The sequence below is a fragment of the Osmia bicornis genome, chromosome 7, assembly GCF_907164935.1.
Source record: "Osmia bicornis bicornis chromosome 7, iOsmBic2.1, whole genome shotgun sequence".
Classification (NCBI taxonomy): Eukaryota; Metazoa; Arthropoda; class Insecta; order Hymenoptera; family Megachilidae; genus Osmia; species Osmia bicornis.
The window spans coordinates 464,238-490,798 of NC_060222.1; the positions used below are offsets into that span (position 1 = coordinate 464,238).

At 37.7% G+C, this 26,561-nt stretch overlaps 2 protein-coding genes across 4 annotated transcripts in view; one reads left to right on the plus strand and one right to left on the minus strand.

Moving 5' to 3' along the window:
• Window positions 1-1,312: 1,312 nt before the first annotated feature.
• The window catches only part of LOC114874024 (glycine-rich cell wall structural protein-like), a 102,150-nt gene continuing 76,901 nt past the window's right edge, over window positions 1,313-26,561 (plus strand). For 2 of the 3 annotated variants that reach the window (XR_003789031.2, XM_029182911.2), the window contains exons 1-3: window positions 1,313-1,562; window positions 1,960-2,027; window positions 25,001-25,201. The gene's annotated coding sequence lies outside the window, so the exon portion shown is untranslated. Of the gene's footprint in view, window positions 1,563-1,959; window positions 2,028-24,368; window positions 24,771-25,000; window positions 25,202-26,561 lie in introns of those variants that run through there. The other variant, XM_029182912.2, reaches the window with a different exon arrangement.
• Window positions 2,160-12,214, minus strand: LOC114874025. The gene is made up of 3 exons (XM_029182914.2): window positions 11,826-12,214; window positions 6,423-6,511; window positions 2,160-6,013 (listed from the first exon to the last, which is right to left on the minus strand). The coding sequence occupies exons 2-3, from the start codon at window positions 6,478-6,480 to the stop codon at window positions 5,868-5,870; spliced, it is 204 nt and encodes a 67-aa protein (XP_029038747.1). The 5' UTR covers window positions 6,481-6,511; window positions 11,826-12,214; the 3' UTR covers window positions 2,160-5,867.

A 26,561-nucleotide genomic window follows, 5' to 3' on the forward strand; every position in this document is an offset into this window, starting at 1 on the left:
TTTAAACAAAAGTAGTGGATAATTGTTGTTCGAGTTGTTCAGTTTTAATTTTTGATCGCGATGTTTCGTTTCAAGCTTACGGAGAAGCTAATTAAATTACTTTTATAAATTTTCAAATTCTTTTTCTCAAAAGCAAAGTCCTCTTGCGATTTTCTTTTCAGTTTTTCCATATACAATAAATTTGCATTGAAAGGTGTATTGAATGATATAATGCAATAAAATCAAGTAGAGTTAATCAAGTAGAGTGTATGTACGTACATATATTGCAGTAAAAGATAGTTGTTTCAATTTAAATATCGTGTACTGTTTGTTAACAAATGAACGAATATTAAATACTATAAAATGAAAAACAATTGATCCTTTTAAATCAAATCACTTATTGAATGACGATATATTTTTCTAAATCTTTTTTTTTTCTTTATTTTGATGCTCAAATTGAATTGATGTTCCTTCTTTTCATTGGAAATGAGTCATTAAGAATGACTCTGATTTTTGTGAAATTTTCTGTGTACTAATGCATCTTCTTTCTAGCTATGTATTGAACTTTTTGTCTTGATATGGATTCAATTAATAAGTTTCTGTTGCAGAGAAATATCTCGGGACGTATTTTGGTAATTAATCGTTTTTAGTTTGTTTCAAAGAGTATTCTGGTATTCAGGTAATACGAGTCTTAATATGTTTGAAAATTGCATCTAATCCTTTTGGTATTAAGGTAATATCCGCCTTATTATTTTTGAAAATTGTATCTAATCTTTCGTAGTTTCTTTCAGGAAGTATTCTGATGAGGACGACAAAATCAACAGATTCATTGGATTTATTTATGTACATCCCTTTAAATTTTTATATAAACACGTTGTAAGTTTATGGTTTTGTAGAATGATTATATCTTAATGACTTTATGGTCATTAAGTATAATCGTGAAACACTGCAGTGTTTAATTAGGAAGCGTTAGATTTAATCGAATTTTTAATACAATTACGAGCGCTCGTTTAAGTAGCCATTCTTAGTAGTATAAGTATGTAGGACAAATATGCAATTGCATATTTATTAATTATAGATCTGTAATCAAAATCAAAATTAAGAAATGTTGGGCTAGGAATAAAAAGCAAAAATCTTCGTAAATATATGTATAGATAAGTAGATAGGTAGGTAGTGAGTAGAAAATAATGCTCCTTTTGTTGTTCGTTTGCATAACAGTCAAAAACGTTTTGCAAATGTACATCAAGAGGATGATGGTATTGAATAAAAATAAAAATTTGCATAAATGGAGGGTGGATGGGATGAGGTAGGGCGGGTCTCCAGCCGCAGCAACCTCCCCGTTGGTGAGACCTGGGAAATCGTTATTATTTGATGGATTATTAATAATTGCATCATTATTTCAATGGTACACTTATTAATTATGCAGCAAATAATACGAGCGAATTGGCTGCGGAATTTATGGTTTTTTTTTTCTCTTTATTCTCTGTTATATTTTTTTCAGGAACTACTCCTTTTAGGTTCTGAAGTGTACCACATTGCAAATACAATTTTACGGAAAGAAAATTAATAATAATGAATGCATGGTCAGTATTGTTTAGTTATGTACTTATTCATATAGCATACATGTGTCATTTAGGTATTTGCGAAAGGTAACGTAGTATAGCATGCCGTTAGTTGGATGCAGTAACTGAGGTGGTGCTGAAATCAGTTTCTGTTCGGTCTAATTTTCCATGCAACGTTGACTATTTTACCGACGCGGAATTCCAAGTTCGACCTTGCTATAAATTTTTTAATTTCCATCCTAGTGCCATCTATACAATAACGGCCGAAACTTATGAAACGTTTTGCAGTTCGCGGTCGTAAGTCTGCGTGTGTCATGCGCGTCGCGTCGCGTCGTTGCAAATACGTAATTGCTCATTTACTAAATATTTTAATTTGATAAAACGTTAATTTTCCGTAAAAGTGTCACAATGTTTGCAGGCAACACAGCGATGGTGGCCACGTGTCTCGACAACTACGAAGCGTTTGCATTGAGAAAACTTGAATTGGTGAGTCAGTACGTTACAACCTCTTTTAGTTGGAATTTATGTTCGCTATCTTGCGTTTTATAAAAAAGAATTAAAGCACTCGTTTCAAGGTATCTCTTTAATCGTTTATTTGTTACAAATGCACCAGAAGAATTAATATGTCATAATACATAGAGCAATCTATCAAGTTGGTCAGTGCGATAGACAGCAAATTACGCATTCAAATTTGATAAATCTCCCTCTGTTCTTTGACATGAAATAGCAACTACTTTCAATAGAAATACGAATATTACTTGCTAAGCGCCTCTTTTCACGAGAAAATCACGTAACATTCATAGAATCTCTAAATTCCTCGTAAAAAATGTCTAAATTTTTCGGCGCTCAACCGCGAGACGAGTAGGCAAGCGCGAGGAACATCAAAATTCCGCCATTTTGTACAAGCCTCTTACTCTTGTCCAATCGCTTTCAAACTTGCGAATTTTAAAATACGTACCCATACATTATTTATTTTTTTATAGTTTAGTTAAATATTAGTAAGCTTACATCTAAGATAATTTTATAGGATTAAATTTTTTTTTTTTAAACAAAAATAATTCTTACAATATAGAATATACTTAAATTACGACAGTCATTGAACTATATTATTTACAATATGTAAATTACTTCGCATATCGCATTAGTTATTAATATACGGTTTCTTTTAAGTATAATTATTTCTACATAAATAAATAATTAACGAAGAACGGGGAACGGAAATATTATTAATCGAGGAAATGAAACGATTCGAAAGATCAAGAGGCTTGTGCATAAAATCAACACATCTTTCACATTCTCACTATTTACCTACGTAACAGATTTATCATTCAATTCTCTTCAACAATGTATAATTCTCTAACAACAAATATTCGTTAGTCTATGTTCGTTCCCTACAGGCCGTTAGAATTAGACCGAGACCCTGGTGTATAATACTCACGTTCAGTACAGAAGTATATTCTAAAGTTTGGTCAGAATCCTTACGCGTATTAATTGTTACATTGAGACCCTTTGTACAATTAGTGGAACGATTAACGTTGATACAGTCTCGTTTCAAGGATAATGTACACATTTTCAGGCGAACAATTTCCAAAATGTTAACATTGATTGATTTTAGAAATTAAAATTTAGATATTAGGTAAAATTGGTTACTTGTTTTACTTTCAGTTGTTTCTGATATTTTTCATTCGGTTATTTATTACGTCGTGTAATTCATTCACATTATATCGTATAAAGTAAGTACATAGGTATATACTTTCTTTCATTATAATACAATGAAAATTCAAACGATTTAAAAAGGAAATTATAGAAACCAAATCTCTCTTTATTCCTGTAGAATGTAGATTATATTGAAAAGAAAATTATTATACAGAACGCCGAGAGATATTTCTTTGCTTCCAAAGTATAACACTTTGGAAATCCCTGTCCGAAGAAGATTTATTCGTAGGAAGCGAAAACTTTCTTGAAATACGACTTAAATCTGAGAAGTTTCAGCTTCAGAACACATTGATCGAAATGTATATTTCAGAAGGGAGGGTGTTCGTTAGTTTTCTGTAAACTCGTTTCATTATGCATAGGTTTAACCATTTAACCATTCATCACGTATATTTGTAACAAGCTCGGGAGAAAATTCCGTGACCAATGGTTGAGCTGTTGAGCATAGGGTATGTTGACGTGCTACTTGAGCCGTGTGCACACTACACTCGAAACATGTTTACTTACACGCACATCTGCCGATGCAAACAGAGCTGAGCGATCATAATTTAACGTTTGATCGTTTCGTATCTGAATCGTATACATATTTGCTGGTTTGATCGTTTAAACACGTTGATTACTATCTTGGGATCGCTGGTAATAATTGGTAGCGGAAATTTAAGAAGGGTCCGTGGGGATTTTTAATTCATAATATATTTCCGATGCTTCGATCGCGATGATAGTAAACGTGTTTAAATATGAAAATTTCCTATCAGTCGAAGATTGAATGTTACGGTAGGCGAGAGAGGAAGGAAAGCTGTTTAAGCTCCTGAGCTTAGCTTTAGTGTAGACAGAATTGTTCTTGGTTATCACTGTTTGGTCATTTGTGGCCACTGCTAAGCACTGCTCGAAAATGTCCTATTCGGAATTGACGTTCCAGTACGTTCAAAGTTAAATATAAATTGAAAGGCTAATCAAATTTCCCTCGTGCAAACGAATTGCCGGCTGAATTTATTGCCTTCTTCGACAGATATCGCCAACTGTGCTGGAAAGGGTTTAATTCAATCTGAAAGTTTTTGCCAGAGCGCAACTCGTAAATCCTCGCCGTGAAAATTCGGGAACAATAAATCGGTAATTTGGTAAATTAAATTGGATTTGGTAAAATTGATAATTTCTAAAATTCTGTAAAGAAAGTTGGTATATTTAGAACGAATTTCGATGAAATTTCATATTTTTGAAACGAAAGGAACCGGAAGTGGCTAGAGGGTCGCTATATCGCCATTTGGCAGTATAATTCCACTATGAATTTGGGTGTCGCGATGTTTGCCAAAAGATTTCGTTCAGAAATTGACAGAGGCGTCGTCGTGCGTTCTGCGAATCTAGAGTTTCAAATTTATTATTCTCGAAACCTTGAACTGACGATGAGTTGTGGCTCCAGAAAACTTTGCCCTCTTCCAAAATCTTGGTCAATGTGTGTGCATTGCAGTGATCAAGGAATTATATCTCAATCCTATATTCATTTTTCAACTTAAATTCCTCGAAATAAACTTATCAAACCTGACAATAAGAATCTTTAATTCTGAAAAGCTTTATTCGCTTCTTTAAAATTAAATAATTGCGAATTTAACCACTACTTTCATTTCGAAAGCCAATAAACCCATCGCAATTAACTTATCGAAGTTATTAAAATCCCTTGCCCGAAAAGGTTCAATTCTCCGTCAGTAGAATGTCTATAAAATTGATAAAACGTTCTGCGTTCGTCACCTATATAAGATTAATCGATCCGATTATACAGAGTGTCTCTAAAACATTCACTAAGGTACAGACGCTTTCAGTTTTAACGAGAACAAAGTAGCTTTCTACTTTGATATAATTACAGTTGAGATTATTCGTCTAGTTAAAAGGGATTTTTATTGAAGTTACGGTGCACAGAGGCTTGTGATAAATTACACGCCCGTTAAAACTTGAAGCCTTTACATGACCCTCGTTGAAAGTTTCTCGTTGGGTTTCAGTTTTTAGTTTTGAGCTTTAACGACGAATCTGTTTAGATACGTCTGGTTATAAATAATCCGTCGTTGTTGAAGAATCGAAATTGTTGGCTCTTTTATACCTCGATTAATCTGAAATTTTGACATAGTTAAAGAAACGACAATCGTCTTTAGTCTTCAGTAATAAATATCTTGTGATTTTGAAATCTGAGTGTACCTAGACTTTTTGAAAAAGGAAATTTCTTCAGAATACATTCACGATCAGATTAATCGAGCTGTCGCATCATGTTTTTTCCATTCGTGCAATCCTTTGAATCTCACGAGTCACGATCATCTTCCCGATGACTCTACCTCTATCTTTTTGTACGGATAATGCTAGGTAGAAGTAAAGAGGAAATCTAGATGGAGGTGAGGTGTGTGTGTGTGTGTGTGTAGGTAAAGAAGAAGGAGATTGGTCGATTTTTGCGGTCGCCGTGAAACGTCAGGTCGCTCGAGTTGAAGTGGGATCATTAGTCACCGGATTTTGGTGTTAGACGGTGATGTAGTACGCCCTCGGTTTCCCTCTCGACGTGGTAGGGCTGAAAAAGACGCCCGGCGTCGACGGTGAAAAGGACCAGGAGGCCCATGAGGGCGGTGGTAATGTACGTCAGGAAGCGTAGTATCCTTCGTGTCGTTTGCGACATTTTTCACGCGCTATGTAGCACAATGCTATGGTGATCAATACGGCGATAATTATCCCCATACCGATGCTGATCCACATGATCTCCTCGTTTATACCACTGTAGCCTTTTCCTGAAAGCATGCTGGATTTATCTTGTAATTGTCATCCTGGACTGGGACAGGAGATTAAGGTACTAAGAGAGATTGTTTGTGGTAGTGTGATAGCGGCAGAGATAGATTTCCGGGATGTAAAGATTCGGTTGGATACTTTGATTTATATGGATTAAGGAATTGGGGCTGATCGGGCTCGGAGATCAGGATGTATTTTGTATTTAGAAATTGAATAATTCCATTTTATTCTTTTTGAAAAATGGATAGTTTCGAATAGATAATTGGCTGGGTAAATCAAAGTGGAATCCTTTTTCGCCACCACCTTTATCGAGAAAATTATCGGTGGCCGCAAGCATGCAAACATCGATGATAATGGAGGTCAATAAGTGTTCTACTCTCGTACACGTAACGATGTAATATCCCTGTTTACCATTATAGTGAGAGCTGTAAATCCCGACTTTACCAGCCACCCGACCACCCACTGGCATCTCTGCGTTGTTTCGTTTTCGTCCTTTGAATCTGAAACAATTCAACCCATTTGTTCTTTGCTTTCATCTATTGGCAAAAAGTCGTAATAAATTGAACTCTTTGTGTCTATCGTTGGTCAAGAAAAAGTAGACAAATGATTTCATATGAATACATAGTGATTAATCATTGAGCATTGTTCAAGTTGTTATTTTTTGAAAAAGAGTTTTGTTGTTCAGTGCAAGTTAGACAATTTAAATTCTTTTTAATTCACACACACACACACACACGCGCGTAAATGCATAGAGCCGAGTTCGATGATAGTGGTGTCGCTTTAATTCCGGTAGTAACATTCAGGGGAATTTATTCTACGTTCCAAGCTGTTTAATTCGGGCAGCTAATACGAACCAATTTCCTTGACAAAGTTGCAGACAAAGGTGAAGAACGTATGCCGAGCACGAACCGATTCAACGGAATGCTCCCTTTTCTAAGGGTATATTCCTTCTATGTTGGAAACGTGTTTCGACGGCACCAATGTATTCCGTTCTCCTGTACAAACGTTGCTTGTACAACTGGAGTCGCACGTGAACCGTTGCCTATACGTAAAGGTTGTTTCAATGGAAACCGCGTGATATTGAAGCGAATGTATCTGATGGTCCAGAAATAACGCTTCAATTATATCCGACGATTTAATTGTATGTAGAAAAAGTTTTCTTTTTTGCCAAACTTGGACACCCTCCAATTAGGTCTACGCAAAACTTTTGGCTCGTGACCATGCAAGTGCTTAAAAGTAATGTTTCGGTGGCTCTGGAAGATGTTGCTTTAGTTAGAAATGTAATATATACTTGACAAGTATTTACTCGTTTACTAGTTAAAGTTTCGTTAAACGACGCGTTTTCATCGGACAGATGTCTTGGGTGTCAGAAACAAGTATGCAACAAGTTACTTTTGTGTTTCTGGACAACAATTGTTCGAACGCGCGTGTTTGGTCGTTCTTTTGTTACTCGCAATTACGAGAAAGGAGGGACGAAAAGGTGGTTGATGGTGTGCTAGCGGACACCTTTTGTTAGAGCGACCGGGTTATTGTTGGTGGAAAAGGAGCCGATATTGTTGTCTCTAACGTGACGAGCCTCACTTTATCACTGCTCGTTACTGGCTTCGCTGTCATCTGTTTCGACGAATGGAAATCGATAATGAGAAGGCGTTAATAGAACGGTTCGATTCGATGAGAAATAAGGCGTCCTCGATTCTACCTCAAAGAAGCAGAAGATCCCTCGATTCGGAGGCGTTTGTTGAAATTAGGACAGTGGAGAAAAAAGAATTAGCAACCATTATTATTTACATATTTTAATAATTTTCCCTTCTTCAAATTTTTCACCGGGAAAGCTTTATTTGTCGAAAATGATTCTTTATTCTCCTGTTACAACTTTCATAACGCAAAGGTGAACGCAAAAGATCATTTTAGAAATTTCCTGAAAAGCTATGAGATTAACGAGAAGTTGGAGTACTTCTTAGCATAAGCTCATCAGCGGTTCCATTAAAGAATCTTTAATCAGATCATCCTTTCCTACTTACAAAGGTAGCAGAAATTCAAATTTTCTTCTAAAAGAGAATATCTCGAAAACTTTTTTTCCTCAACAGAGTTAATCAAGCATCGCTGTATATTATTTTCCTCTTTCTTGAAAGAATCTGTTTTCGAAACACGTAACTTTGGAAAAAATTTATGTTTGCATTTGCAGATTGAACTTTATTTCTGCTTATCAGATCTTTCGAAGATGTTCACGTTTCAACCTTTACTTTTTTCCTTCTTTTTTCTTCTTGCAGTGATAAAACTCGTCTTATCGTTATCCTATTTTACGATATCAAATGTAAAATCGATCTTACGGTTTACCATAGCAACCGGCTGTTCGTCGACTTCATAAAACTAAATTGAGAAGCATCCTTTTGATTGTAAATGCTTTATTTGGTTCGATCTTCAATTGAACGCGGATCAATTAACTGGTTCAGTCAATCGGTTGTTCGATGAAACACGAAATCATTAGCGGTCAAGCGAGGTGTGATTAATTAATTACAACAGGTCATCCTTTGTTTGCATAGCTAACAAAGCGATAAAGGAAACTCAATGGAATCGAACGATTGTTTTTCTATAGGTCGTTTTATTTAATTGAATATTTCTGAACGCTTTTATTTCAAGAAGAAGTTGTTGACTTCCAGGGAAAGCTGCTTTATCAATTTATTTCCGTCATATTTAGCCATATCTGTCAAAGTTTCAAGGGTGCTTGAGTTATTTATAGTTGAAATAAATTATCCCTAAAATGTTTTTAATACCTTAACACCGTTTGATTCCATTTCATTCCATTTTGCATATTTTGCTAATATGCATTGACTCGACTGTTAATATATAATGTTAACACTTTGGTATTTATGTAAATCAGTCCCATTTTGCATATTTCGCACATTTTCTGATACGTAGCATACGATTTGCATAAATTTTGCATACTTGGCTAAATCATAAATACATGCAGAGTGAACATAATTGATTATTATATTGATGAGAAGAAGGAATTACGATACTTTAATATTATCCATCCAATTTCCCAATTCCGTTGCACCGTATTAGAAGTTAAAAGCATTTAAGGGGCGAGAAGTTGATAGAAGAGACAATCGGGACGAGACTATTGTTCTTTTCCCCGAAGCTTCACCTCGAGGAAACTTCTTTTCCGGTTGTTTTCACGTGTCAACGCAATCTTCGCTACGCTCTAGGCGTTCCAATTGCCAACAGTTGTAGTATTTATACAACGATCGCGCCAGTTGCCAGGAATTCTTCCGATATCAGTGAATCCGATAACCCCTGCACCCTCCGTTATTTCGTGTGCACGGCAATTAAAAGTTTTTCCGATATCTCTGCATTCTATACCGGGTGACTCGAAGACAATCATTTAAGAACCTCCAGATCCAGGAATTTAATTTCATCTACTAATGAAAAAGAAAAGAGAGAAAAGTAAATAGAACAGGATTAGTATGTTGTACCGTTTTATACTGGGTAATTTTTAGATTTTTATTTCCTGTATGTGTCCTCCTGAACTGTGTCCTTATTTTCCGTATCACCCGTTAAATCAATGGCCACGAGTACGGCCAGGGCAGGCCATAATTCACCCCATACGCGGTTCAATGGACTCGAATTCGTCGTATCACCATTAGCCGTCGAATCAATCGAGCCAATGACGAAGAATTTTCCTTTTCCAGGAAAAGAGTTTTCCAAAAATCACTGTTTATTCAGGGAGCCACGCCCTTTCGCGTTTCCCGCGTTTTCTTCTTTAATCATATCTTTATTCCTCTTTAAACGGGGCCAAAAAGCATTGGACTAGATTTCGGGAGCTTCTGTAACGAGGACATTTTTAGAGCAATTAAGCCTCTTCGAAATATATAGAAGCGTTTTACGATCAATGGAAATTCAGTGGCGTTGCCAGTAGAAAAATCGATCATTGGTCAGACAGTGCGCTTTTTCATTGATTCTTCATTTCCTGCCTTTCTTTATGTACGTCTTAATTTGTTCTTCGTTGTTCCTAGTAGTTCCTAGTAGTTCCTAGTTGTTCCTAGTTATGCAAACAGTGATTGCTTCGCGAAATTCAAGTCGTATCATTTCCCAGCGACGACGGGTCGCTCATCGGGATGGAAATCCGTCGGAAATGCGATTAGCCCCGATTAATCATTCGCCGTGCCGCTTCGCTACTGGCTTCGTGGCCGATACTTCGTTAAAATGACGACTATTCGTTTAATCATAGTTGCAACTCGTAATTCCTTGTTTCCACAGAAATATCTCTGTGATAATAATTTTAAAGCGACAAAAGGAGAAGCTTGGTAGTTGAAGTGTTATTGTTATAATTTAAACTGAAAATTTATTGTACCATGAATGCGCTACGTGTTTGTTAAATTTCCGTTATAATTAAAGGGCAGAGAGTTAATTAGGTAGTTCTTGGGTTATTATTTTTGCAGGAAAAATTTTACGCGAGACCTTCTCTATTTTCATTTGCTTCTTCGTTTAGTTCTTGCTCGATATTTCTAATTGGCATCATTAACGAGCTGTCGTATGTTCAAGCAATTATAAAAGAAACAATTGTTTATTTACGAAAATAACGGCCAATCGCGTATGATTAATTAAACACGGTAAAATAACGTTTGAAAAGTAAACCAGAGACAGAACTTTTTTTGTGTATTCATCTCGCGGGTAGGTTTTAACCAGGGATATCGAGGTGACATTGTTTCAGCAAGTAATTCAATATTCAATACTCGAAAATTATTGTAAAAATTTGTCTATTAGTCCCCCTTCGTGCAATATTCTGTTTATTCATTTCAATTTCAATTTCAATTTCAATTTCAATTTGTCTTTCGATTTTATCAGCTTTTATTTTCTCGTGTTTCGTTTTAAACTTAAAACAGTGAAATAACGAATAATACTTTGTTTCAATAGTCCTTGAATAAGAAGTTTTTCTTTCCTTATACGTAACGCTGAGCAAAATAAATGGACCTTAATTTAAATAATACTTCCTCCATTTCCTTCGTTCTACGATTTTCTCTAAAATTGGTTCATCTCGTTTAACAAGCTTTAAGGAAAGTACGTACATATCCGGAAAAAGCTAGATGGAAAAGTATTTTACGGATATAATACCAGATTCCGTAGAAGCTGATTTCGGTAAACCTTGAAAGAAGGATGTTCGCTTGGAATTCGATTCGGAAAACTTGGGAAATGCTATCATATTTCCTTTCATTCAGAATCCACGTGTCAGACAATGCGATCAAGTAGATTGTGTCGTGTTTGGTCAGGCAAGAAATGGATTGGTCCATGCATCGCTAAAAGTAGCATGACCCTTGCATTGGTCAGACAGCTAGACTAGACATCGTTTGACCTATTCAACGAACCGTTTGATGTACCAACATATATCTTTCAACCATCTCGATGAATAATAATTTTCATATCTCGAACTGTAAATAGTCTAATCTAACCCTTAATAAGTTCATTTCCTTGTCAGAGTGAAAATGGACATTTGTAGGAAGGTAAATTAAAATGTTAATTATCGATGATACGATTGGTAATTATAGAGCGACATTATCCTATGATTCCACCCTGTATTTATTTCATCAAGACACTCTACCATTCTGTCCCTCGATAAACACGTTTCAAACATACTAAAACGAACCAAATATCAACATCTATTCAGAAATACACACTTTCGACAAACTCACCACGCCTCAGTATTCTCCACGCACTCTTCTTAACCATCCACAAATCCATCATAAAACCATACTTACCTTTATACTAATCACCCACTAGCAAATCACCAAGAAGCACGTTGCACTGTCTACATACCTCAGTATCCCCTTCTCGAACCACTGAGGTCCTCTTCAATGACTCTGGTTTACAGTCACCAGAAACTCTGTAGACTGGTAGACCCTTCACAAGTTTCACAGTGTCCTCAATCCTCCACGAGTTCCCAGAACTCCTATAATCTTCAAAGTTGCTTAGATTTATTAAGAAGATCTATTAGACGTAGCTCATAGTCCCGGAGGGTCACAGACTCTTCTCAAGCTTTACGATATCTTCGATCCTTAAAGCCCCCACGAGTTCCTGAAGGTTTCTGTAGTCCCTACACTTGCTCGGATGGCCAATGAGGTCTATTAGACCCGGTTGATAGTCTCGAAGGGTTAAGTTTCGTTCAGAGAGGTGGGTTTGACAACGAGGCGAACGCGGGTGGTACGCGGTGCCGACTGAACGTCCCCGGCGTCCGCCAGAATGTTGCCGCTCGCGTAATGACGCTGCGCGGACCGGTTGCCACGGCTCAGGACAGAGAAACCGCGGGAAAGACAGGGAGAGACTGAGGGGAATGCACGCAGGATCGAGCGAGAGCCTGGAGAGGGGTTGTTGGGAGCGAGAGAGGCTGGAGGATACGAGAAGGAGCAAGAGGGTTGGGTCGTAACGCCCAGCAGTGTGCGACGAAGTAAAAGCTTCTGTAAGGGAGGAAGAGGGAAAAAGGAGCTAGGAATTGGGGAGCTTTCGGGGTGGTCAGTGGGAAAATGAACATCGTGGATGGAAAAGAGAGGGTGGATAGGATTTTTCTAGATGAAAAGAGATGATTTGTGAGAACGTTAAACAGAAGAGGGAGATTGTATAAGGTGGTAACGAAGAACGATAGATCTAGCGTGAAATAAGGTGCGAAGCGGGGGTGAATAACTCGCGCGAGCGAACCAGACGAAGGTGAAAGCTGGGAGTAAAGATTCGTTTATAGTTGACCCTCAATCAGCTCTTTTCTCCCGCTTCGTATCACTCGTAATGAGAGATTTTTAATTGTTTGACACGTTTTCGGACTCCCGTTTATGTTTATGTCAAATAATTCGAAAGAGGAAAAATTCGATTCAACATTTCATTGTTCTATAATTCACTCATTCTCGACCGCACCGCACCGCACCGTCCGGATAAATGGAAAATAATTATCATTTCTATTTCGTGATTATTCTAAAGTAAAAAGACATCGTACTTACCGACGATTAATAACGTATCTAAACTACACGAGGGAGATGAATACGCAGGAAGGGTAGTTTTAGACCTAGGATGGGTACGGTGTAATATAAATGGCCAAGGTTTTTCCCATTTATCCTGTACTTAAAGTTGACGTCACACGAGCGTTTAAAATTGATGGGCGTACAACTAGACAGGTCCGCTACGTGTTCAGGTTATTCGCCCCAAAGGGGCGGGCAATTGAATTTGTTTTTATGAATTTTTCACCGAGAAAATATGAATAATTTTCATTTTATTTCGAAAATTGTGGGCGTGGGTGGAGGTCCACCCCTGTTATAACGAGTAATGGGTTCTCCTTCCTCTACACCACTATTTTCCCTGGGGGAAACTAGCGTGCTCATCAGTATGGAAACGCAAATTTATAACAAAAAAAAGCATATAAACGAACGAACAACTGACAATCACAAGATCAGACAAGCAAATAGAAGAGAAAGAAATTCGGTGGTGGAAATGGGGACAGAGTTGAAGGAGGGGTAAAATGGCGAAACTGAGAGAGATCGATCGTTGGTAAGGTGATACCGAGTGAGAAAGAGAAGAATGATAGGGGTCGTGGGTCTGGTATAAGCAAAGAACGACAGAGATGGACCGATCAGGGTGGAAAGGTAGTTTGACGAGGAGGGAAATATCGAAGAAGCGAAGGTGGAATAACAACAACTGGAATGTGTGGAAAAGTACGAATACATATTCAAGCAGGATAGTAGCAAAAGGCGAACAAACGTGCAGTTGCAAATAGGAACGTAAAAAAAGGGGTTGCATCACGTAGAATGGAGAAAAACAAAGCGAGGGTGTAATGTGAAAAATTGCTGTATAGGGATTGCCAGCGGCAATAGATGAAGGTATAAACAGGAATTGAACAAACGAATGTTTATGGATTGTCCTGTTTTAACACCCCTGTAAATGTCACTAGGTCTTTTTAGATTCTCAACTTTTGATTGCAAAAATTTACGTATGTTCAAACACAATTTTTCTACCTTCTGCTGTTTTTGATACATAATTTCTTCTTTCATAAAAATAGAGGCATTTCGGGTTACAAATGTAACCTGTTTTTCTATTCGTTCAATTCCCCGATAAATTTACCAAAAATCCCTTTCTGTGACCATCTCTGTGCGATACAAGCTTTCAGCCCCATAAGTCTCAATACGGAGATAGTAGGAATTAATTTGAACCAGGGAACCGTGATTGATATCGGAGAATACTTGAAGATAACTACAAAAAGAGCAAACAAACGAAACAATAATCAAGGGATAGGGATGAAACGAGTTGGAACAGCGAAGAAAAGGTAGCGTATAAATTGAAGCGTTCAGAGGGTTGAGAGAAAAGGGACGAATCTTCGTTCATCTAGAACGGTTGCTGAGTAAAGAACCAGGGTAGTGAATAAACGGGGGTAAGAAAACGAGGGGAATCATATCGAACAGAAGCAAAGGAATCAATGGGGAATCAATGGGGAATCAATGTAATATTTTATATGATCCTACAAAATTTATCGAGGTGTTTTTCAAAAGTCAAAGTAGCCAAATTTGTTCTAGTGGTACCTAGTATAGATTTAGCCAGCGTTATTAGCTAAGTCAAAGGGCTAGTTTCCAACGAACAAGGGGGTAGTTTTCGACTCTGCCAACTAGAGTAGTCTATTAACAAGTGACGTCAAACACAAGTTATAATCGAAGGGGAAATTATACAGCACACCCCTTTATAACATCCCTTTTATGAATTCGTACAATTTTCCGCCTCTATCCACCATGAAACTTTCATAAATCGATGAATTTTCTCGAACTTCGCGTTTTCTCGACTTTCTTTTTCCATTTCAAGTCTCTCCTTTTTTTTCTATGTTTAGCTGAACTTTCACCAACGAGAATTTCAAAAGCTTCTCGACAAGATTTTGCGAATTCTTATTAGGATTGCTCCGAGTGTGGAACTGATGCGAATATGATATTCCTGGTATCTATGTATATTCGATCTTCACGTTTTCAGCTACGCAAATATTTTCAATCTTTCGTTAAACTTTATTCAAATAATGTTGAACGTGATTTTAGAAGGCCGATACGTGAGAAGGTTTCGTTATAAATTCTTAAGAGAAATTCTGTTGGAAGAATTTTTTTTATTAAGAGATCCTATAGTTGGAAACGTCGTAATTTCTTTCATATTATCCGCTCAGCCATTAAATTAAAATTCATTTAGGCTCTTTCGGGTATAGTATTCACTCAGTCGCTAGTTTCAGTACTTTATTGCGGACTTGTACAGCAGTTTTACGAGGAACAGTTGTAAAGTTTGATCCCTTCGTATTGTTGCTTTACGAGTGGTCCATTTCCTGGGGCCATTATGAGACATAACAAAATTTTCATTACTTACCTGCATATTGTATCCGAATTTCCAAGGATAATATTTAATCACCAGCTTCTAGAATTTCAACGAATAAATCTTTACAAATTCCTGATAAATTATGTCGTTTCCAAGTTGGCACCATCGGATTTGATAAAATCTTGTTCACAACTTTAATAACTGGCCCTTGTTCCACGAAAGGGCACACATCTACCGGTACTCTCGACCTTTCTTATCTAAATAATTGATCCTTGGGATCGTTTTATCGCGTTTGCCAATCTGGCGGAGGGTGATTAATGCAAACATATAAATTACACTTGATTGTACCTCGATTTTCATAGGAATGTATTGCTCCCTTTCATTTAATCAATGAAATCTTTTTATAAGCATCCTTGTACTCGCATTATTAGCAAATGATGAAACGTATTAATTATACGTTGAGCAAGGCTCGATGAAAAGAGGAGAGGGTAGGAAGGAAAGAAACGATTTTAAATAGCATATCGGATGCATTATTCAAATCGTACATCGATTCACGAGTGTATTCCGAGCTGGGGGCAAATATAGCATCGGAATCTGACAAGTGCAGTTTCCCAGTAGAAGTTTCACGATTACGGTGTACCCCCCAGGGTGAAAACCAGGTCGTGAATGTAACCTTTGCCTTTCCTCCTTGCGATATTCGTCCCATCTAATTCCATACGGATCAATTAGGGATTAAGTGTGTTCAGGATCCCTCAGCTTCATCCCTAATTCGATAATCTCCGGGAAATTTAATCGAAAGTTCATCGAATCGGTGAAATTCGTAACAAATACGATAATAGAAAATTAGAAGTGGAATAATTTATATGCAGAAAGTTTAACGAGGAGACAAGTAAAACGAGAACATGAGATAAGTAGTATGAGGATAGCAGGTGGCCAGACAAGGTCGCCTCGAAGTGATGCCAGGGCTTCTATGGTCAGACGAGCATGATATCATTAGAAAGTAAGTAGTATACGTCGTTTCTTATAAATTTGAAGCAACGTAACTGGAGGAAATGCGATAAAAATGTGTGCTCTTTTTAAATTCATGTTCATTAATATATCACTTTTTTATATCTTTCACCCCTGTACATTTACTGCTTTAATTAGAATTTTTTTTTAAAAGGACGCTCATTAAGAATTCCTTTTCAATCTTTCATAAAAGAAAACTTGCTTCCCGTAATTGTGTAATGCTTATACGTTTCATGAATCTGGTAGGTAAAGTGCATGAATGAAAATGCATCCTGTATGACATCGGGTTCTATATTTACGTAGACACACGAGCCAGCATGTGCGTGTCCTTCTGTTCGTGTAATCTAATTTTCAGGGTTAATTAGCGAGTTAAATGGATATTAAGGTCTTCTCGGTCTGCTACAGTTGATGATAATTGGATCAAATCTGTCATTCTATTATGGACGTTACTGTGCATTGTATGCACCGCATATATTCGTTTCATGACGTTCAATTATTCTAAAGTATTATTATTATTTCCGGCTACAAAAATCTTAGCATTTTAACGTTATCACCATAGACCAGGGTGTCCATGTAATTTAATTTTTGTATTTGTCGCTCGATGCCAAAAGGATTCGCAAAAGTAATAGAAAGGATAAGTTCGTTGAGGAAAGTTCGCAGTTGGATTTATTGCTTGTTCCATCGCTGCCAAGTTCGCGAAAGTTAAGGGTTATAGGGTTAGACAGAGGATGGGGAGGGAGGTTTTCTTGTGGTTCGTGAGACTTAGGAATTGTTCCTTCTGTCTCAAGGTACTCCTTGAGGTACGTACCCCTATAGATACCAAGATTCCGTCCGGAACGTCGGCGACGCGACGCACGGAACTTGAGAGTTTTTATTGAGGACGCATAGTCGGAGCGATTTCATCCCTGAAAGTCGACTAACCAGCGAGAAATCGAGCGATATAATTTTATGAGGAGGACATGGTTGCTTCTCGGCTCGTTCACGGTGTTGTTAAGGCTTTTACGTCCCATAATAGTAGGCTTTTATTTCCTGAGAATATAGGCCGCGTGTTGGGGATAAAGTTTTTTATCATTTTATTTACGGATGTTGCTTGCTTTTTCTTACCAACGTGTTTGGAAGTTTTTTCTGTTGGAAAATAAAATAAATTGTTGGGATCGATGTAGAATTTATGAATTGAGAGTTGGAGTTATTTCAGGGCTTGAAAGTTTTTCAAGAGTTTGACAAGTATTGAAAGCTTTGACAAATTTTGAATGAAATAAATTGAGAAATATATACATATACGTGTTTCTATGAATTTCCAAAAATAAAATACCGACAGAGCTGGTAGAGAATTTATAAGAGGATTTATTGAACGTCAAATTTTGATAGAACATTTGAATGACTCTACTTTAATTATCTGATGGGGTAGTTGTATGCATTAAAGTTAGGAGGGTTGAGAGGGTAACGAGTGGTGGTTGGAAACAAAAGGAATGATAACTCTTAGACCTAGATGGCGCCATCGTTCTTTTTCCTGATCTTTAGCGAAATACATTCAAGACCAATCAATATTTAAAAATTCTACAAATTTACTTTTGTGAAAGAAAGAAGTGGAGATACAAGCAAAGGGGTCATTGTAATTTTATGTCCTGAAAGTGGTCGTTGGAAATTCCAAGGATAAGTATATCCTTGGAGGATCTCGGTTAGTATCGAGCTCTAATTGTTACTCTAGAGGTCGAGTAATCTATTTCCTAATTACATTGGAGATTGGAAGGCTGACAGTTATGAGAACCACATCTAGAATATCTCAAACCTCCCTGCTTTCGTTTAAACATGTTTCGTTATAATGTTATGAAATTTTATTTTTCATCTTTATTATTTATTCAATTGTTGGATACCGTGGAAGGAAATTTCAAAGAATGAAAGAAACAGGAGGAAATGAAAACGTCGAGGAGTAAAAAGGGGATGGAAATTGATTGAATATTCTTGAAAGATGATGGTTGCTCTAACGATACCCTTCTAATGTAATTATACGGTAGCCAATCGAACGGTTAACCATAGGGTAAGGGATTTTTTGAACAGATAGCTGCTTTGAATATTGATTCTGCGGCAAATGGAAATTGCTTCTCGGTTCAAGAGTTCAAAGTGTCTTCAGGGTTGACCGGACAATTCTGTTTAATATTCCCTCGTAGAATTTGGAGTTAGCATTCTCTGTTTAACTCTCGATATCGTAGTTCTTGGCAAATTGAACGGAAAGATTAGAGATAGAGAAATGCAAACACAAAGAACAACGGTATCAACTTTTGTCCATGCAGTTAAATAAAGAATAACGTGGATGAAGATTGAACGCAGAGACAGGGTGAACGTCGAAATTAATTTTTCACCTTTGTATCACCCGTACGCTGAAATGTATCAAGTTTTTTTTCCCTCCGCTCTCGTCAAATTGAAATTAAAAATTCGATGCAGGAGCTCTGCAAACGATTGACGTTGAAATTAACTTTCTCGCTCCTTTTTGCTCGACGAATGCGTGTTTTTAATTAACCGAGAACAAAGGCGGCAATTAATTTTTCGTAGCAACGAAGAATATTTATTATACGATTTTATTAAAAGTTGAGAACTAATTTCTTTCTTTTTAATTTTGTCTGCAAAGCTTCTACCATAAATGGATAGAGGTAATTATTCTATAATCCTTATTTGTAAATACGTTAAACGGGATTAATTTATTCTAGCACATTATTAAGCTCAGCATGATACCGATTTACGAGATCCGAATTATGTGCTTTATGCATTATTTGGCTTGCATTACCGCGCCCCCTGTTCGATCGTTTCTTCAAACGCATTAGTACGGGCAAATATTATGCGATCAAAGTTGCACACGCAAGGAGACCAATTGCTCTTCCAATGTTTGTTGTTCGCTTCGATGTTGTCCCTCAAACAGTTGATCTTCTAAGGAAAGTTTAATTGTGAACGATGCAGGAAAGTTATATATTCGTATCAACAATCCATACAAACGTTATTCCTAAATCAATTCTATCAGTCGACCGAAAACATCCGCAAAACTGTTGCGAAAGAAGAAAACTTGTTGCGGATTAATAAAACCTCGAAGAAGTTAGAGATTCCCTCAACTTCTTATTCGACTGTTTGCAAAATAGTTTGAAAACTTTTCCTCCTCGATACAGGGGGAAAGTTGAAAGAATTCTGCGACAGTCGTCACGGTTACAAAGCTTTACAAAATCATTCTTTGTTCATTTTGACAGAGCGAGACGCGCGTGCATGAATAAAGTATCCGTGGATAGCTTTTGTCATTGAAACGTCTAACCCTTTGACATGGGGCCGAGTTGTTTGCATTTTTCATTACACGAGGCCCGATTGATCCTTCTCGTCTGCGTTTCTTCATTTTCACAATAATTCGACGCTTCGTGAAAATGCTGGCTCGACGATTTTTAACACCTTCTGAAATTAGAAATTCCGAGGGAGGCAGATCCACATTCCTTTCTATCTTATTTCATTTTTCCTCTTCTTTATTAAACTTATAGCAATTCTTCGATGATAGATAGTTAACATAATTTGAAGGGAAAGTTGATGGAAAGGTAGAGTTCGCAAAGGCATTTGCAAATTGTTAATCGTTCGGCAATTTTGGAACAAGCAAACAGGCAAATGAAATTCCAGCTGCTCGTCAGAGGAGCGAACGGAATATCGAGTATCGAGGCTCGTCTGTCAGGATTTTAGGGCTCAAAATGAGGCTGAGAGGTTGGATTATATCCGAGTGGTACTGTTGACCCGCGAGCACCGTAATTATTATTCAGAAGCATCGGATTGCAGCATGCGAAGCGTTCCGCTGCGAATTGAACGTTGTGGAAAGGCTGGTTCGCTTCGGTATCGTTAACGTCGATGCTATTTGCAGGTGGTTGCACGCGATCGCTTATAAATCGGGTCAACCAGGAAGAATTTAACGAGTATTTTTTACCTGATATATGGATTCCTGTAGAATGTAGAACGTAGACCTTCCGGCAACGTTTCATTTCGCATTGTCCCTTGAATTTTTTTTTTAAATTCCATCGATGATTCTGTGCCAGAAAAAGGAGATAATGGTTTATCAAAAACATGTTGACGATAAAATGTTGCAGTGTTTAGATCCGAGACAGGGTAAGTTAGATGGATAGAGGGTAGTTATCTCGGTAGAAAAGTGAAGCTTCACCACTCTTCTGGCACGTGACTAACGAACAAGAGCTACTTTATGATCCATTAAATTGTAATTTAAAAAATTGCCCTTTACGAGACCGATGATAAGACTCCTCCTATAATTTAGTAGCTACATATAACGCATTTGATGGGATAAAGAAGGTAATGAATTTAATCTTATTGTTAGAGTAAAATTATCAGGATTTTTCAACGCAAATATTCGCAGCTTAGTTATTTCCCATCTACATCAGGAATCTTTGACAAGCTCGTTTACAACTTATTAAAGTTACTTTTCGTTTTAACGAAAGCACCGGTTCGTCGTGAATCACCGGTTTTCGTTTCTCGTGGTGGAAAAAAAAGGAAGCACGAATACGCAGGATATTGTAGAATTCCGGGTTCTCCATTTTCACATGGTTCGTATCGCGGAAGCAGATATGATCTGAGAAGGTGGCGAGAACGCTGCTGGTAGAAAATACGGAAGCGCCGCGGCCGCGCCGAGCGCGTATTTACGCTAATCCCAAGCGTATTCGCTAGGAAACGGCTGGAAAGCGAAATAAATGCTTGCCTCTCGGCGCATCGGCGAGCACTTCCGGTTATTTCTATCGCTCCACGTTTCTATATATCTGTATCGAGACTTGGTTCCACTGAACGTTGAATAACGATCGGTGTTTCTCCCCTTAACGTCGCTTTAATAGCCTCCACCCCGTCTACGACTGCACAATTTTAAGTAAGGATAAATCTCTACTACTGCGATCTATATTTTTAACAACCTGCACGTATTTCTTAGCAAGATCAAATTTTCTGAGTAACAGAAAATTAACGTCATTAAATATTCAAACGAAAAGCAAGAATTTTTTTATCAAGTGTAATTTGATTTTCAAACAAAAGCTGCTTTTCAATTTCTGACAAAGAGAAGAAGCTTTCCGGGCTAACAAAGTTAATAATTGTGAAATGAATAAAAAGAGAAGTCCGCGCAGGCAATCGTATCGTATTAGAAGGGGAAGAAAAGTGGCTGCGCAACTCGCAAGTAGAATAAGCCGGTAACTGGTCAGACGTAACGTTATTCGCAACAGTAACGACGGAAGTTTCGAATCGTATAAAATCAACATTGAATAAAAGTACAGTAAGAGACCTAAATAAATACTTATCGCAGTAGCGTGTGTAGTCAGGCGTATTAAATTACTAATTATTAAGCTCTGGTTATCATAATTGTCAACGCGTTAAATTAATTTTTTTATTATTTCGACAAGTTTAAATTCTGTCTAGCTTCGTTTTCATTTCTCAGTAGGGTATTTCGTTTGAAAGCAGAACTTTAAAGGCTTTTGTTAGCACATTTCATGTTTGTAAGGACGTTTATAAAGGACCCTATGCAAACTTTGCTAAAATGAGACTTTAAAGTTCTCATTTGCCTTAGAAAGTAATTATGCTAATTGAACGGTTGCTTCCTGAGTGTGCACATTTTATCTACTACACAAATATTATGACATATTTAAGCTTTTTTAAATATGAATATTTTCAAGGGACCAGATTAATGCTCTCTGCAAAGAGAATTCTATAATTATTTCAGAGTAATAAACAAAGCTCGAGGAACAATACCTTCAAACAGGTCAACTGAAATATATTTCATGAACCGTTCAGAAGAATACTAAATATTTGATAAAAAACAATATAACGTGGCTTGTCAAGGAAACTTCAGTACCTTTTATTTTCATTTCTATGCGAGTGAGGTTCTCTTATTCAATTTCAAGATAATTAGTTTGTGAAAATGCGTACAATTTGATAACAAAGGAATTGTTTCCTTTGAAAACATCAATTAATTAATTACGTTTCATTATTTCCCAATTACGTCACAAGTCACATACAGTAATTACAGAATTAATTATTTAGAATAAATACTAACGCAATTTAATCGTTGGTTAAACAACGAATTTAAAATTTCGTGCGATTGCAATTATTCTCATAAGTTTGATATGCAAGCATCGTAGTTGACAGTTTTTGTTATTTCGAGCAATTTAATTGCAAGCTGCGAGAAAATATGATTCCAGCTAGGTTGCTTCTGAAAGAACATCTGACAACAGACATCCAATTTTCTCTTCTTTTCATACGTCTTCTTCGTCCTTTGTTAAATTTCAGATTTAATATCAGTTGGAACACCTTTCTGTATCTTTAAAGGTTGAATTTGAAAATTTAGCTGATTTAATCTTCGATGAAGAGTCATTGATCGTATCGATAGGTTTAGTGTATCGAAATCTTTTTCTTTTACCCTCCCTTTATTGGATTTACGGAAATCCTGCCAGAGATCCCTGGCTATTTGCTCAACTCACCGTTTCACCAGATTTTTACAACTATTCTGTCTCGGTCTCTGGATAACTTGTTTACATTTATTTAACGCCTTGTACTCGAGAAAGTTTCTTCACGGCCCCTTGTTTGCCGAATTAATTATATAGGACGAGGTGTTTTTTATCCTTTCATCTTCAACACCCATAATGTCACGAATAATTGTTTTTCAAATAATATTTTAATCCAATAAACTTTCACTGTTTCCTCGTAACGATCAGTCGATAAATCATTTTTCCAATACTTAAAAGCTCCAGTCCGATATAACGAGCAACTCGTTCGCGTCGTTTGTCGGCGATCATTTTCTTTTTTTCCTCGCAAAGTATATAAATATCAAAAGGACTGGTGGTGGTCATCGAGCGTCACGATACGCCCACACCCACATAGAAATTTCTTGGTCACCGGTCACGGTTTCGTGTATACGAGCAGGAAGGAAGAAAAATAGTAAAATGTAACAGGGTGTCATTTCGCGATAATAACACACCGTGTGTTTTTTTATGCTTCATCTGCTCGACGCCATAAACGTGCGCGCGAGTGGGCAGAGGTTAAAGGTGAACGCTTAACGTCAGGATAATTCGAGACCGGCCGTTTCCGGCCGTTTCCACCCGGGAAAATGAATGTTCATAAACTTGGTGAAGCTCGCGAAACGTGGCCAGCCGAGTAGATTAGGAACTTTTGTGGTCGCGCGTGATAGTAAATGGTTGGAAGGAAACAGAAGGCAGACGCAAAAGAAAAAAAAAAAAAAAACGAAAAAAAAATAGGAAATGCAGCGCGTAGAAACAGCGTGAAAAATTGGCGATTTTGGTCAGACAAGTAGGTAGAAAGAATTGTTCGCTATTCATTTTCAAGAATCGCTGAATACTCTCTGGAAATGAGCCCGCATCAAAATCTATACCATACCATCATGAAAATCGATCTCCCTCCAATCTAATCATTCTCCACCCTAAACTGCTATCTAATCACCAACCTGTTCCCTCCGCGTATCTGTTCTATCCGCGCAACAGTTCAAAATTAAATCAACAACCTCAACAAACCAACTACTACGATCTAATAAAGCCAATTTGAAACAACAAGTTCGAAAGTTGTGCCACGAAAATTTTCGATTTTAGCCCGGACGGTATGTAAAATTTCCAATGGTCCTTGAGGGAATAAAATGTGTATCATTTTCAATGGGAATGTAATCCGAAGGAAGAAAGGATGAAACAAGAAGACATCTGGTTACACACGCAGGCAAACAGGGGTAGGCTGAACAGGCTAGGGCAGGGCAAGAGCTGAACCTTCTAAGAGAAGGCAAGCCAGAGCAAGGGAGTGAGTAAGGGGGTGAAAGAGGAGAATCTTTAGAGAAGAAGAGAGACGGATATCGTGCGTCGAGCGTTGGAGAGACAAAGAGAAGGAGGAGAAAGTGGGGGGTTGTAGTAGAGTGCGAGGAAGACAGAGGTACGGCGCCTGCGTGTTGATTCTTGAGAGCTGGCTCTCATCCGAAATCCAGGATCCCAGTCGCGAACGCGCCGCCGGTAGAAAGTATTCGGAGGAGCCGAGGATACGGTCGGTGACCTGGCTGTTAGCCGGCGAGAGGCGCAGTTCACCCTCTTTCGCGCTCCCTCTCTCTTTCTCTCCCTCTATTTCCCTCTCTCCGCTATATCTCTGTCTCTCCTCCTCTCTAACGGAGCCACAAGTTAGGATCCACGAGGAACCGGCCGGCCGGTTCTTCCTTCACCTTCCTAGACCTGCTGACCGACCAAGTGGTGCTGCGTTGGACAGACTTGTCCATTCACTGTGACGCGTTTACACGCTGGTTAAAGGGTCGTTCAACCCCCCTCGCGACCAGCACAGGGTAGACGAGGTGATTTTACTTGAAAAAGTTGTGCACGGTGCTCGTCGTTTTTCTTCCACCAGTGTTGGACGAAGTTAGGCGTTCGTCCGGAATCGAACAGACCCAGGGTGAGGCTCGTTTCTACTTCTCTTTAACACGCTGGGTGGCACACGTTGTTTCAGAGAAAGATTTGAAAAAAATTAAGGCTTAAATTTTTGCTGAAATGAAACGTTCACTGGTCGTTTACAGGCGACGCGACGTTAGGGGTACACCACCCCTATTAGTGATATGTTTGAAGCATAATTTGTGCAACTAAGTGTACCAGCGAAACTGACCGAGAAGATTCGTGTGTTTACAGAATAAGCAGATCACAAGGTGGATTTCGGTGTTGGGGGTCGTGATAAATCAGGATCTTGGAGGTGGAGATCGGTGGCAGGGGACCTCTGGAGCACCTGAAACGCGTGTAATACACTGAGTGCTGGGTGTTGGGGACTAAAAGCGATCCTGATCGGTGCACGTGTCCATGGTGCGAGTACGCTTCAACAGCTTGGATGCACAGGTAAGGGTGCTCTTGTATGGATTTTCATTAAGAGTTTCGATCGTGGAACGATAAATTCCAGCCTGGCCAAACGACCAGGGATTAATCCTGCTCGAAGATTGTTTCTTTTGCGGAAATTTACGTGTTCCACGGCTATTTGATCGGGTAAATTGAATAAGAGAGGTGATTTTTCGATAAACGATCAACGATTTTCCTCCTCTCCTGGGTTGGAATTTAATCAATTTCTACCAACTTTATTTTTATTCATTATATTTCTTCATTATCTTGTTGTCGGTCAAATGATTGATAATTACGTACATAGGATTATTTAGTAATAGTTCGATGAAACGCAAAGAAATTGATCAACAAGAATCATTGTCCGCAACACAATTATTGAACACGTATCGCTCTTGAATGATTTGTTTATCGCGTACACCGGGATTGAAATTTATTTATTTACCCTCGTTGTCTTTTCAATGGCTGTATTATCTCGAAAACAATGAGCCCACCAGCTCGAAATCGACATAATATTCCAACGACACGAAGTTCGCGAATGGTACCTGTAAAACGTGCTTCTCCCCATGAATCTATGACCGTGACTATGAAATATCGTTAAATATGCTTAAATATCTTTATTTTTTATATTTTTTTAGTCGTATAAAAATTTCCATATTAATGGCACGAAATTCTTATAATTAATTTATAAAAGTTCGCGTAGTTTCAGCAACTTTCTTTCGCCCAATATAGTACTTTGATAAGTTACGAGAGGTTTGACATGATTTCACGTTCTTTTCATTTTTTATCATCGTTAATTAGTCGGTAAGGATCGAAGCGAGATGTTGCTTCCAATTAGAGTGTCTTGTACCCGAATCATTTGACCAAGTCAAATATCATATTTTAGACATGTTCAAAGAAAAAAAGTTTGTTTCCTCAATTAGGGATTAAATCCAATTACCATATAGCACGGTTCACATTCAGCGTACCGTTAATCGATTATGGCTCTTTCTCTTTGCCATTATTCGTTCCATTGACTCGCTCTGCCTGGAGCTAATAGCAAATGGAATTTTTTATTCCATTTTCGACGATGTTTGAGGCTCTGATGTTGACTTTGGGCGGTTCCATTGGGATGGTTCGATTTTATATCGGTGACGGTTAGACGTTGAAATTTTCATCATTAAATTTCATTAATATGGAAATTGCAGTAGAAAATGAGCTACATATTATTATCGATCAATAGACTGCGGATGTTCGTATACCTTTAACGCATTCAAATTTCTGGGAATAATGTTAGAAAACTTTTATTAATTTTTATTTTTCCAACATTTTGCTTCACGAAAAATTCGCTTGGAAAATACAACACAGAGAATAAACGTACCACGAA

Bases quoted from the DNA above. Each gene is read 5' to 3' on its own strand.
- LOC114874025 (XM_029182914.2), bottom strand. From the start codon at position 6,480: ATGCCAGTGGGTGGTCGGGTGGCTGGTAAAGTCGGGATTTACAGCTCT. The intron at 6,014-6,422 runs GTAAACAGGGAT...GCATGCTTTCAG, and splicing joins TTACAGCTCTCACTATAATG to GAAAAGGCTACAGTGGTATA.